The sequence below is a fragment of the Grampus griseus genome (assembly GCF_964374135.1).
Source record: "Grampus griseus genome assembly, chromosome: 19".
NCBI classification, from domain to species: Eukaryota; Metazoa; Chordata; class Mammalia; order Artiodactyla; family Delphinidae; genus Grampus; species Grampus griseus.
In genome coordinates, this window is record NC_139013.1 from 1,584,581 (window position 1) to 1,599,288 (window position 14,708).

Consider the following 14,708-nt stretch of genomic DNA (forward strand, 5'->3'; position numbering starts at 1 on the left):
TAACCCGTGTCCCCTGCATTGGGAGGCAGATGCTTAACCACTATGCCACCAGGGAAGTCCCACTTGGTGTTATTTCTGAACATGAATTTCTTCTTCTGTTGCAGAGTCTAGATTGCGTAACTATGATCATTCTAAAAAAGTCCATCAAAGGGCTTCCCTGGTAGTGCAGTGGTTAAGAATCCACCTGCCAATGCAGGCGACAAGGGTTTGATCCCTGGTTCGGGAAGATCCCACATGCCGTGGAGCAACTAAGCCCAGGTACCACAACTACTGAGCCTGTGCTCTAGAGCCTGCAAGCCACAACTACTGAGCCCACATGCCACAACTACTGAAGCCCATGTGCATAGAGCCTGTGCTCCACAACAAGAGAAGCCACCACAATGAGAAGCCCGTGCACTGCAATGAAAAGTAGCCCCTGCTCACCACAACTAGAGAAGACCCATGCGCAGCAGCAAAGACCCAATGCAGCCAAAAATAAATAAATAAATTTATTTTTTAAATACAATAAAATTAAAAAGTCCATCAAAGAATAAAACTTCTCACTTGTTTTACAATAAATAAATAAATCAGAGTCCTACATTGAAATGCCTAAAGTCTGTTTCACTTGGCTGTTTGACTGACTCTAAAACAAAATACGTTCAGAAGTGAGACTCTAATATTTCCTCCTAACCTCCTCCATGAATACCACCACTACCCTTTCTATCTCAGTTAATGACAAATCCATCCTTCCGGCTTGGACAAAAACCTTGAGTCATCTTGATTACTGTAGTGTGAGGCTGATTAGGAGGTGAAGCCATGTTCTGATCTGAGGACTTGGAGCTGTGTAACCACAATCATGTGCATATCCTCAGTAATAAAGATACTATATAATGAAAACACGTGGCATCTTCTTAGTGAATTTTTATTGGATAAAGTTTAATGTATAGAATGAAGTAATTGTGTATAATCTTGCTAGTAGACTGAAACTGGTGGGGAGTCACTTGCCTTTCACAAATGTTTTTCAGAGATACTTTCAAATCCTTTGGCAGATGTTATTGCCATTAGAGCAAACAGATCGAAATCCAGAAAACCAGAACGTTTATCTCAGAGTTTAGGTGGTCATTTTCTACACAATTCCACCACTGCAGGAAATGTCGTAGCAGGAAATGAAATTTGGTGATATCTCTCCTTTTCAAATACATCTTAGGTGTCACACTGCTAAAAGAAATGAACATGCCTTGGAAAATGGTGTAAGAAATACTATCTTGATATAACAGCTGGGTTGGATACAAATTCAATCAGTGAGTATAGAGGCAGAGGTGTTTTCTGACGGAAAAGCAGACAACACCTTGCCCACGTTATTCAAGGCTGCCTAATATCGCTGCATTTTTCTCCTCTATGGAGTCTTTTCCCTCTAGTCCCTCACCAGTATTGGAGCTCACAGAATGACTCTCAAGCTTCAGTCTCCCTGAAATTGAAGAGCAGCAAGATAACATTAGCTCGAATCTTTTTTTTTTTTTTTTTTTTTTTGCTGTACGCGGGCCTTTCACTGCTGTGGCCTCTCCCGTTACGGAGCACAGGCTCCGGACGCGCAGGCTCAGCGGCCATAGCTCACGGGCCTAGTCGCTTCGCGGCATGTGGGATCTTCCCAGACCGGGGCACGAACCCGTGTCCCCTGCATCGGCAGGTGGACTCTCAACCACTGCGCCACCAGGGAAGCCATAGGTCGAATCTTTGAATGGAGTCACTTTCTATCGGCATGATATCATGGTCTGGTGTGTCCCTTGGGGATTTTAGCTCTTGGGCATGTATGAAATAACACGTCCAATCATTTTCCTTAGCTGCAGAAGACACGACCCGTAAATGGGGTGGTGGCTATTTAAGAAGCAAAGACGCCTCGCTCCGCCTCTAGAGCCCGACGACTTCGTTTCCCAGAAGCCCTCACGCGGGCACCTCTGATCCTTCGCAGAGATTCCCGGAAGGGCGCCCTTCGAGGTACCAGGTGGTGCTGCGGAAGCAATATTACCCAGGAGGCTCTGCGGCAAGAGGCGGTAGCTCCGGGCCAATGACTGTGCAGGACTGGGATCCCACGTTGGGCGAGACTTCCGGCGGAATTCTCGTGACGGTCGTATTGACTGCGCCTGCGTCTGTCCTCGGGATCGCACGCAGCTCCCGAGCCATAAGCGGGCTCGAGGGCCGGGAGCAGAAAGTCTCGGGAAGAAGCTTCTTCCCCTCCCTGCATGGAGGCAGGGCTGAGGGTGGGCGGGGCAGGTTAGGGACGTCAGCTGAACCGTTGGGACCCTCCCTGGTCTCCGTGTTGCAAGGCCCAGGTCCCTGGAAAGGGTCTCATGGCAGCGGCAGAGGCACAGACGGACCCGACACTGGTGAGTGGATGGCCCCTCAGGCCCTTTGGACCTCCAGACACATCATCCCGGCGCCCCCATATAGAGCGAAATTTTCCTGGGTCTCTTCACTTCCCCTTACTCTGTCTTTGAGTCTGGGGGCCGTGGAGGCCGGTCAGTCAGTCCCAGCCTAGTGCCCTGAATCCAGGCCAGGATTTATATGGAAGAGTTCCCAACTCAGTTAATTGATGATCTGTGCAGGGGTATCCCAGGCACTTGAACCATTAGGTGAAAATGCAGGGAGGTGAGGCTGAGCTGGGTGGAATTGCGAATCTCCATTTTGCCTGTTGGGGACAGAGTGGCGAGAGAGAATTCAGGTCTGGAATGGCAGGCTGAGGAACGGGGTCTCTCTTTGGTTTTTTTTTTTTTGTTATTTATTTATTTAGCTCTTTATTATTTATTTTTGGCTGTGCTGGGTATTTGTTGCTGCGCGTGGGCTTTCTCTAGCTGTGGCGAGCAGGGGCTACTCTTCATTGCGGTGCATGGCTTTAGAGGTACTCAGAGGTGAGTTATTCTTGGCCTATGGTCCTTAATCGAAAACGGGGATTGTGTGACGCACTTCTAATTTCTGGAACCAAATAGGATGAGGTAAGGGTTGCCAGGCACAAGAACTAGCATGTGCATATGCTTCGTTGTGGCACTGACCTGGGAATGTTCTAGAAACCACAAGTCTACACTATGTCTTTTGGGACGAGAGAGCAGGTGGGCAGGAATCAGCTGTGAAATGGCAAATGAGGAGCTGGGCCTTCTGAGGGTGGTGGGAGCCACGGACGGTTTAGAGCTGATGGAGGTGCCCTGATTCAGGTCATAACAAGCTCTCTCTGGCTACAGAACACACTGTGGGGGTGATTGTTTCCCTAGTATTCAGTCAGCTGTATTTTCCTCTGACAAGATCTAATGATACATATTTTTTTATTATTATCTTTTTTTTTCCATATGTGGGCCTCTCACTGCTGTGGTTTCTCCTGCTGTGGAGCACAGGCTCCGGACGCGCAGGCCCAGTGGTCATGGTCCACAGGCCCAGCCGCTCCGTGGCATGTGGGATCTTCCCGGACCGGAGTACGAACCCACGTCCCCCGCATCGGCAGGCGGACTCTCAACAACTGCACTACCAGGGAAGCCCCATATTCTATTATTTTTACTTTTTTCTAGATTTAATTTGCTCTATATTTTGTTAAGGATTTTTTTCACCTGTATTAATTAGGACTATAGTTCTGTAATTACTAATTTTTTGTAGTCATTACATTTTTATATCAATTAGGTTTTTCTCTTAAAATGAGCTGGAAAGCATTTGATCCTTCTCTTATTTTCTGAAAGGACAAGTTATTGTAGTATTATTTACCCTGTAAATGTTTTATAGAATTTGCCAGCAGTGTTTGATAATTTTATTGTTTTTGAACATATTTTATTCAATTTATTTCTAAATACTTCATATTTTGATGGTATTGTAACGGATTTCTTTTTTTCAATTTCCAAACTTTCATTGCTAGTATATGTAAACACAAGTAATTTTTGTATATTGGCTTTTTTATCCTGGGAACTTGCTAAACTCAATCATTAGACCTAATAGCTTTTTGGTGAATGAGTTGTAATTTTCAACATAATCATGTCTTACATGAATAGACAGTTTTGGTTCTACCTTTACAATCTTTAGAATTTTTTTTTTTATGTTACTAACACAGACCACTAGTATAATGTTAAGTGATGAGCATAGACATACTTGCATTATTCCCAATATCAGGGCAAAAGCATTAGGCTTTCACCATCAAATATATTAGCTGTTGTTTTTTTCATAGATACAGTATATCAGGCTGAGGAAGTTCCCATCTAATCCTAATTTGCTGAGAATTTTTATCATTCACTGGTTTTGAATTCTGTGAAATTCTTCCACTACATCTTTGAGATGATTGTTTTTATTTTAGTCTATTAATATAGATTATAGATTCAGTTGTTAAATCTTTGCTTTCCTGATAAACATCACTAGGTTATGATTTATGTGTTTACATATGTATATGGCTGGATTCAGTGTGCTAAAATTTTGTTAAGGTTTTTGTTGTATCTGTGATCATGTGGGTATTGGTCCATAGTGTTTTAATAGCATCATTCACTTAACTAGTTGGGAAGTGTTTGAATCTTGTTTTAGAAGAATTTCTGTGTAATTGGTACTGTTTCATCTTTAAATATTCTTTAAGAGTTTTTACATGTTCCAGGGATGACCTGGTAGCTGACAGCCACCAAGAAAACAGGAATATCAGCCCTACAACCACAAGGAACTGAAATTGCCTAATGACTCAAATGAACAGGAAACAGGGGCTTCCCTGGTGGCGCAGTGGTTGAGAGTCCGCCTGCTGATGCAGGGGACGCAGGTTCATGCCCCCGTCCGGGAGGATCCCACATGCCGTGGAGCAGCTAGGCCCGTGAGCCATGGCCGCTGAGCCTGCACGTCTGGAGCCTGAGCTCCGTGATGGGAGAGGCCACAGTGGTGAGAGGCCCGCGTACCTCAAAAAAAAGAAAAATGAGCAGGAAACAGAATTTCCTCCACTCCATGAAAAAAAACACAACCCTGCCAACAACTTGAGTTTAGCACAGTGAACCCATCCCAGGTCTCAGTGGGCATATGACATATAGAACTATAATATAAATTTATGTTGTTTAAGCCATAAGTTTGTGGTAATTTTTTAGGACAGCAACAGAAAGCTAATACATCAACATTATTCATCAATTACTTTTTTTTTTTTTTTTGGCCATGCTACGCAGCTTGTGGGATCTTAGTTCCCCGACCAGAGACTGAACACAGGCTACGGCAGTGAGAGCACTGAGTCCTCACCATTGGATCGCCAGGAAATTCCCTTCAAGTACTTCTTTACTTTCTAATGCAAGAATATTTCCTATGTTCGTGTTATACTTTTCCAGCTCCAACCTGGAAATAGCCTCTTATCTAAGGAGTTCTGGTTCTTTTTATTGAAATATCGTATTCATAAGCCAATAACTGGACAATAAATATGCTCACAGCTGCTGGAATGCCACTTCTTTCTAGGCTGTCTCAGAAGAGTTAGGGAATGTGTTCATATGTAAACATTTCTACATACGTTGTTTTTTATGTGTATTTAAATTTACAGAAATTTCACAAAATTGGATATTTATTTTTTAAATTTATTGATTTATCTATTTATTTTTGGCTGTGTTGGGTCTTTGTTGCTGTGCACAGTCTTTCTCTGGTTGTGGCAAGCAGGAGCTACTCTTCATTGTGTATTGCGGTGGTTTCTCTTGTTGCAGAGCATGGGCTCTAGGCATGCAGGCTTCAGTAATTGTGGCTTGTGGGCTCTAGAGCATGGGCTCTAGATCACAGGCTCAATAATTGTGGTGCACGGGCTTAGTTGCTTCACAGCACGTGGGATCTACCCGGACCAGGGCTCGAACCTGTGTCCCCTGCATTGGCAGGTGGATTCTTAACCACTGTGCTACCAGGGAAGTCCCAAGACTGGATATTTAAAAGGATCTTAAGACTCCAATAGCATACTCAGATAAGGCTTTTTTTACAGTCAAAGATAAGAGAAAGAGTACAATACCAAAAGTACAATCAATAAAAAACAAATGGGTAAATTGGATTTCATGAAAATTAAGAAATTCTACTCTAGGAAAGATAATGTTAAGAAATGAAAAGCAAAGCCACAGACTGTGAGGAAATATTGGTAAAGCATATATCAAATGAGTAACTTGCACCCAGAATATATTAAGAAATTACAAGACAGTTCCTTAATAGTAGGCAAAAAACTTTGAACAGATAATTCACTAAAGATATATGGATGGCAAATACACAGGGAGTCATTAGGGAAATGCAAATTAAAACCACAGTGAAATACTACTACATACCTACTAGAATGGCTAAAATGAATGGCCAGTGTCTTACATACAAAGGTCAGGAAGGATGTGAAGAAACTGGAAAGCGAATACACTCCAGGAAATGTGAGATGGCATAATCATTTAGAACACAAGGTAGCAAGTTCTTAAAAAGTTAAATATTTGCATCAACTTCCAGCATGGCAGTGTAAGGAGCTCTGCAAGCCCTGATTCCCAATGAAACTGGTGAAAAATTATAAAAACACCATCTAAAGCCTCTAGAAATGATCCTAAGTCTACACAGTAAATGAGGAAACATTTAAGGAAATCTAATACTCAGGACGAACAGCAAGAGCCAGTCACATCTGAACCAAGGCCACACCCTCTCTCCCTGCTTCGAACTCAGAGATGAAAACTCCAGACTGAGGCAGCCAAGAACACAGGGCTCCCTCTCATTAGAGCTGCCTGGCAGAGGACTAGCCTCTCAAGAGGAGCAGGATGTCAGCAATTCTCATCCTGCTCCAGTGTGCATGTTTGGATGAATGATATTCAATTGTTGGCTCACTCATAAAGGCTGCTCTCAGAGTTTCTATGTTTAAGTTAGGTTGACCAGGAGACAGCACATGCCCTGCACTCTTAAGGCCTTTCCCCAGTCTGAACTTTCTGGTGCCAAACAGGGTTAAGACTTTGGCTGCAAACTTTCTTCAGGTCCCCGTATTCATAAGGCCTGTTTGAGCTGTGCAGTTTCTGTTGCTGAATCAGAGTGGACCTTTGGTTAAAGACTTTTCCACATTAGCTGCATTCAAGACTTTTCTCCACTGTGAACTTTATGGTGTTGAATGAGGTTGAAACGCTGGCTAAATGATTTCCCACAACTGCTGCACTCATAGGGCATTTCTCCAGTGTGAATCCTCCGATGTTTAACAAGGCTGGAGCTGTGGCGGAACAATTTCCCACATTCCCTGCACTCATAAGGCCTTGCTCCAGTGTGAACCCTCTGGTGTTTAATGAGGCTAGAATTCTCACTAAATAATCTTCCACATTCATTGCACTTAAAAGGCTTTTCTCCAGTGTGAACTTTTCGGTGTTGCATGAGGCTAGAGCTTTGGCTAAAGAATTTCCCACATTCGCTGCACTCATAAGGCCTTTCTCCAGTGTGAACTCGCCAGTGATTAATAAGGCTTGATTTGTGGCTATAGAATTTCCCACACTCGCTGCACTTATAAGGCCTTTCTCCAGTGTGAACTCTCTGATGTTTCATGAGGCTTGAGTTAAAGCTAAAGAACTTCCCACATTCGCTGCACTCATAAGGCCTCACTCCAGTGTGGATTCTGTGATGCTGAACAAGTGTGGAATTATGCCTGAAGGCTTTTCCACATTCACTACATTTAAAAGGCTTTTCTCCAGTGTGAACTCTCCGGTGTTGAATGAGGTCAGCATTGCGACTAAAAGATTTTCCACATTCACTACACTGGTAAGGCCTTTCACCAGTGTGAACTATTTGGTGTATAAAAAGGTTGGATTTATGGCTAAATAATTTGCCACATTCGCTGCATTCATAAGGTTTTTCTCCAGTGTGTAGTCTCTGGTGCTGAACAAGTAAGTATTTCTGACCAAAGGCTTTCCCACACTCACTGCATCTGTAATGCCTTTTTCCAGGGTGAAAGCCCTCCCCACTTTCAGTGCTCCTATGTGGCTCCCCTCTGCTGTGAGCCACCTGATGCTTGGGAAGACCAGAGCTAGTTGGGGAGACCTTCCCACCCTCCTCACACTCTTCTCTTCTTGAGGGTTTCTCTCCAGAGCTCAGCTTCTGGTGTTGGTGAAGGTTTGCTCTGAGCACTCCCTCTACATAAACAGCCTGCTCAGGTGCCACGTCCTCAGCCTCCGCTCCACACCAACAACCTGAAAGCAGAGAAATGCTGATGAATAGTATGTAGACTTTGGCGGGATGGGGCAGCACCCTCACAAATGTGTCTGACACAGCCAGTATGGAGTCCCTGGGATTACTGGCAGGGTGAGGGAGAGCTCACTGTGCAGTGCCAGACATGACAACCTCATAGATCATGGGGACTCATGAGTAGCAAGGATACAAGATGGGGTGCATCCCAGGGAGGAAAGGCAGGGTCTCCAACACACTCCTCCTCAAATGGCTTTCAGCAGGGTTTCAGCTGCTGGTGACACAGGAACACAGTGCAGAAGGGTATGTCCAGGCCCAGAAAAATGGAAGGCAATTGAGTAGCTGGTGTTCAAGGACTATTAAGGATATGTGTACACCTCATGACACATGGAGTGAAAGCTTGTATTGTGACCTGGAAAACTTCCCATTCTCCTGTTGCCTCAACAGCCCCACAAAAAAGCTGTAAACTATGCCACCATGTGCACCAGTGTGAGAAGGTGGGCCCCTGCCACAAGTTCTCTTACCTACCTTCCTGACTGAGACCCAGGGCCATTTAAACTCACCAGTGAAATCCCCTTGCACCTTCCCCCTGTTCCTCTCCTCAGTCCTAACCAGTGATGCTGCATCCCCTTCAGAGAAGTCCACCATGGCACTCTGTGAAGGTCGATGGTGCTGGCAACCACTTCTTCACTGCTGTCGCTCTTTGTCTCCTGATCCCATGGGTATTGGGGGCACCATTCCTGGAGATCAGTGGCTCAAGATCTTACAGGCCAGGATCTTAGCAGGAACATTTAATTCCAGCAACTCCCAATAACCAGAGGAGGTGAGCCAATTATTTCAAAGTAAAACATCTTTGCAAAATTGCTGGGCTCTACTTAGTGCCACTGCCTATCAACCTGCCAACTACTGCTCAGCTCCTGAGGTCTAAGAACGATCGGAAAAGATCTGGCCACCAGAGCTGCCTGAATGGATCCCAGCTGAAGTCACCTTAGAAAGGGAAGCTTCTGCCTACGAGAGGGGCTACATAAAGGAAGCATCCAAGGTCTTCTCAGACCCAGCGGCTCAAGAGCACAGGAGATCATAAGGAATTATAAGGTGAAACTTGCAATTTCACAAGACTAGAAATACCAATGATTCTTAAAGATTTCATTCAAAGAGGTGGGGAAAGGGAGCTGATTGGTTACTGAGAGCATTTAACATGGGTGCACATTCAGCCCCAGAGATGAGGCAGCTGCCAGCATTTGGAAAGAGGCTAAGATGCATAATTAAAGATATTTTGGCCCTCCAAGTTCAATTCTCACCTGATATTTTGGGGCTGAAGGACCTCAGGGAGGACAGAGGGCATCCCAAACGCCAGGGTAGGTGTGACAGAGACCAAAACTTTTGATGGGATTATATAGGCCTCAGATGAGGAATCTGAAGCCTCTACCACCACTTGGGACTCAGAAGCCCTGCCGTTAACTGAATTGGATTTTCATGGCCTGGAGATGCCCAATGGGAAACAGTAAAGGAAGCCCATGTGCTCCTCTGCAAAAACTGGAATGGTTCAATGGATCTATCAGTTCTTTGGGCATTCAGACAAGGAGAACCCTGAGCCCGTTTCTAAACCAGGAGGCCCTCTTTGTCACAGAGTCCAGGAGTTGTTCTTGCAGGCGCCCATCCTGATACAGAGCTTTGTTGCTTAACCTTATTTGTATATCTCACACCAAATGGGAGGCCACGGATGGAACTATCTCCAGACGTGCCACGAGAGCTCTGTGTACCCTGACTCACAAATTCTGATGTATCACATCTGCCGCCTGGTGTGTGGATAACCACCCCCCACGCCTAGCATTCTTTCCCGACTTGCTGACACCCCCTACTGCCTCCAGGCTGATAGTGGTAGAACTAGTCATGGCAAACACACTGCACCAGGTGTCAACAATCTTTATCAAACAGCTGCCCGTGATGGTGACCCCTGATGCTTTGAGTTTTCCTGTGAGAGACAGATGTGTATGACACCTCAACAAGCTCAAGTCCCTCTCACAAAGTGAGAACCTGTGGAGTTGCCCCTGCTGGTGAAGGTAGTAAACATGCCATAGTATCACCTGAAACAAGGTACTGGCCTTTGACTCGTTGTTCAAGATCTACTAAAAGAAGGGGAAATGATTCCTGCTATTTCTCCTTAATAGGAGTGGCACTTAACTGTTGATTATCGAAACCTTAAAGCTCAAGTTCCCCTCATCAGGGGTCCAACACCTAACATAATCCAATTAACTGAAGACATCAAGAGGGCACCAGTGACTACTTGGCCACAGTGGATCTGGCCCAGTATATTTTATTCTGGGCCTATGACCCCTTAATCACAGCCCCAGTTCGCCTTTACTTTTGAAGAAACCCAACATACATTTACAAAGTTGCCCGTGAGTTATTTAAACAGCCCAGCCCACAATTACTGCCAGGACGTGGACCAGGTCCCATCCTCACTCCAGTTCTTTATCCACCAGGTACCTCCCTTTTTCCATCAACCCAAGGATGCTGGGCAAAACAGGCAATTATCTATTCCCATCTTATTTTTTTATTTTCTTGGCTATGTCGTGTGGCATGCGGGATCTTAATTCCCCAACCAGGGATTGGGCCCATGCCCCCAGCAGCAGAAGTGTGGAGTCTTAACCACTGGACCACCAGGGAAGTCCCTATTTATTCCCATCTTAATCAGACTTGTGGTAGCCGCAGGAGACACCAGGTTTGGCACCAGTACAGCAGCCTTTGTCCAACAAGATCAGATCACGTCTGCCAACCAGCGCCTTTCAGCGGCCCTCTCAGATCACGTACAAAGGGTGCAAGAAACCTTCGCCCTTATTCAACAAACCTACAAGTCTCTGAGCCCAAATGGTCATGGATAACAGACTGGCTCCTGATTGTTTACTAGCCAGGAAAGGTGGCTCAGGAAAGCTACAGGCCAAGCTCTGAGGATTAGGACAAGTGGTAAAAATCTTTTGTAACAGAACCAAAAGCTTCCAAAAGACTCCCTTAAACCCGGAGGTGCCTGATCTGTTCTCTTGCCTTTCCCCTACTACCTGCCGTGCTGGCTGCAGCCTGGGTTTCAAATCCTCATTATATATCTGGTAGGACCCTTCTTAGTTGTCACCTTTGTCAAATATTGCCTTTGGTGGCAAGAACAAACTATTCCTGTCACCTCTAACATCGCCACAACCCAGGTGGCAAGCGTCACCCATCCCAATGAGAGTTTATAACGATGTTGAGACACCACAGGGCCAACTATATTGCAACCTTTGAAGCTCCCTGTTTTCCTGCTCCCTCGGCATCCCCACAAAGAGGCTGTGAGCCTCCCCCCAGTGGCACCAGTGTGAGGAGGCTGGTCCCTGCCACAAGTTGCCCTTCTGGTCCTCCCCTGAGTGTGACCTAGTACGTTTAAATGCACCAATAAAATCCCCTCGTGTTGGGACTTCCCTGATGGTGTAGTGGTTAAGAATCTGTCTGCCAATTCAGGGGACATGGGTTCGAGCCCTTGTCTGGGAAGATCCCACATGCCACGGAGCAGCTAAGCCCATACACCACAGCTACTGGGCCTGCGCTCTAGAGCCTGCGAGCCACAACTACGGAGCCCGTATGCCACAACTACTGAAGCCCGTGTGCCTAGAGCCCGCGCTCTACAACAAGAGAAGTCACCGCAATGAGAAACCCATGCACCGCAACAAAGAGCAGCCCCCACTCACCGCAACTAGAGAAAGCCCGCGCGCAGCAACAAAGACCCAACGCAGCCCCAAATAAATAAATAAATAAATCCCCTCGTGCCTTTTCTTGCATTCTCCCCCCAACCACCAACAGAGACACTTGCCAACAGATCCTCACCCTCTGCTTCCCCCCTGCTCATTTAGCCTGCTCCCTTGCGCTCCTCCCACGTGACCCCCCTCTTGGCGTGCAGTGACTGTCTCTCTGGACCTGTGAGCATAATAAACTTTGTTTTTTTCCTTAGGTTGTCCTGTGTTTCCTCTCGTGGCTGCATCTGCCTGGCCATGTCATAAAAGAGCACAAAATGGGTCTACTGTTGGTGAGCACTGGAGAGGGAGCAGTGGAGGATGGGTGGGGGACAGCCCTGGGTCAGAAGCCAGAGCTGCCCTGAGCAGCGGGAAGAGCTGAGGAAGAAAAGGAGAAAATCAGCCTTGGCCCCTTGTTTGACACCAAAACATCAGGGCACCATGGAGAGACTCCTGGTATGATTTGAACCCATCCCTGAGTTCCCTCTTCCCCACTTCCTCCCTCCAAGCACCTCTTGGCGTGGCTGTGATCACGACTCCACAGGCAGGCACAAAGGGCTCTCCCCACTGCTCCAGCTGAGTAATTTACTGGGTCCTGGAAAATGTGAGTCCTAAGGGAGGGACAAGGCAGGCAGGTCAAAACAACCCGCTCCACGGCAGCCCACAGGGATGAAGACTGAATATTACAAACAAGAAGCTTGGAGAAGGATCTTGCAGGAACAACCCAGTCAAGCAGTGGCCGTGTTGGTACCTCGATTCCTGGCACAGGCCGATCCCATGTCAGCCAAAGGGAGAGGGCAGAACTGGGGGCACAGGACTGCCATGGATCTCCACAGCATCAGGCCAGGGAAAGGCCAGTAGCGTGTGATCCATCGGTTGGACTACAACACTCCTGATCCCCAAACCCTTTCCTGCACAACTTTGGGGCAGCAGCAGCTTGGGGACAGAAGGGGTAGTGTACCCAGCCCAGGCTTTCACTCACAACACCTACTACAGCACACAGGGAAGGACGCAGTACCCATGGACCAGCTTTGGGAAGGACAGACCTGCCCTTGGAGAAGGGGAAGAGCAGAGCCCTGCCTAAGCTGTGGGGTGCAAGGAACTTACCCAGAGAGGCCATCAGTGAGAAGTTCTCCAGCATCACACTGCGGTACAGGAGTCTCTGGGCTTTATCAAGGAGCCCCCACTCCTCCTGTGAGAAGTAGACAGCCACATCCTCAAATGTCACTCGGCCCTGCCAAGATGGGGATGGTTCAGTTTATGTGCAGCCTCCTTCCCAGGACTCTAAGCATCTCCCCAGATATCCACCCTCCTCCCAAGCCACCAACCTCAGAGGAGATCCCAGGCCCTGGTGACATTGATGCTCACCCTCTGCTGGCCATCCCATCAATCACTGTGTTCGGCCCTCATTGACAACGGGCAGGGGGGTATGTGTCATCTGAGCCCTGGTGCTGGCCTGCAGAGCCTCACCCTCCTGCCAGACAGCTTACCTGGGATCCTCTAGATTGTACTTCCCAAACACAACCAAAACTGAGTCACTGTCCTCCCCTCAGGCCCCAGTCCAAGGGCCTGGAGCCATCAGTTGACACTCCCTCCCAACATGTATATCGTTCTTTTTTTTTTTTTTTAAATATAAATTTATTTATTTATTTTTGGCTGTGTTGGGTCTTCTTTACTGCACGCAGGCTTTCTCTAGTTGTGGCGAGTGGGGGCTACTCTTCATTGCGGTGCACGGGCTTCTTATTGCACTGGCTTCTCCTGTTGTGGAGCACAGGCTCTAGGCAAGAGGGCTTCAGTAGTTGTGGAACACAGGCTCAGTATTTGTGGCTTGAGGGCTCTAGAGCGCAGGCTCAGTAGTTGTAGCACACGGGCTTAGTTGCTCCACGGCATGTGGGATCTTCCCAGACCAGGGCTCAAACCCATGTCCCCTGCATTGGCAGGCAGATTTTTAACCACTGTACCACCAGGGAAGCCCTATACATTGTTCTTTACACCACACCTCCTTTCACAGCCCCAACCCCTCACGGCCACCACCACCCACTACACAACATCCTGCATCTCCCTGGCCTCACCACGTGCCAGTGTGCACGTGGCATCCTGAGGGTGCTTGGCAAGTGCAATCAGAATCCTACTGTCCCAGTGTTCCAAAGGCACTAACTGCCAGGGGCAACCCCCAGGCCTGCTTTGAAGGCCTCCTTACTTGGCCCTTATCCTTGCTTCATCGTCAGCCACCCAAAACGATGCACAGATCTCAGGTACACTCAGCCCTCTTCCACTTCTGTGTTGCAAAGCTGTCCCCTCATCCGTCTCAGCTTCCTCTGATACTTATTCAAAGCCCAGGTCCAGGGACTTCCCTGGTGGTCCAGTGGTTAAGACTCTGTGCTTCCAATGCAGGAGGCTTGGGTTCCATCCCTGGTCGGGGAACTAAGATCCCACATGTGTGCAGCGTGGCCAAAAAATTAAAAAAAAAAAAAAAAAGAACAAAAGCCCAGATCCACCTGTCTCTCACATCAGGCCTAATAGCTGTCCCAGAGGACACTGTGTGATCTTGTGCTAACCTCCAGGTCACAGTGGGGATAAGAACAAGTCTGGGGAGCCCATAGCTTGATGAATAAGCAATAGCACCAGGTTTGCTGTCATCTCCCTGCCTTGTCTCATATCCACTCCCCATGGAAACCCTGGTCACCAGCCAGATCCTCCTCACTCCTACAACGCCTCCCCATGGCCACTATGTTCCCTCACGTGTTTCTGTGAAGCCCACCACCCCATCTAGCAAGAGACCCAGTCCTCGGCCCCACACACTCCTCCCTTGTCACCTAACACACTTCC

At 47.2% G+C, this 14,708-nt stretch overlaps 1 protein-coding gene across 1 annotated transcript; it reads right to left on the minus strand.

The window, feature by feature from the left end:
* Positions 1-6,061: 6,061 nt before the first annotated feature.
* LOC309836941 (uncharacterized protein) lies at positions 6,062-13,148 on the minus strand. The gene is made up of 2 exons (XM_082677176.1): positions 12,987-13,148; positions 6,062-8,123 (listed from the first exon to the last, which is right to left on the minus strand). Exons 1-2 carry the CDS (start codon positions 13,018-13,020, stop codon positions 7,024-7,026), a joined length of 1,134 nt encoding a protein of 377 aa, XP_082533302.1. The 5' UTR covers positions 13,021-13,148; the 3' UTR covers positions 6,062-7,023.
* Positions 13,149-14,708: the final 1,560 nt, after the last annotated feature.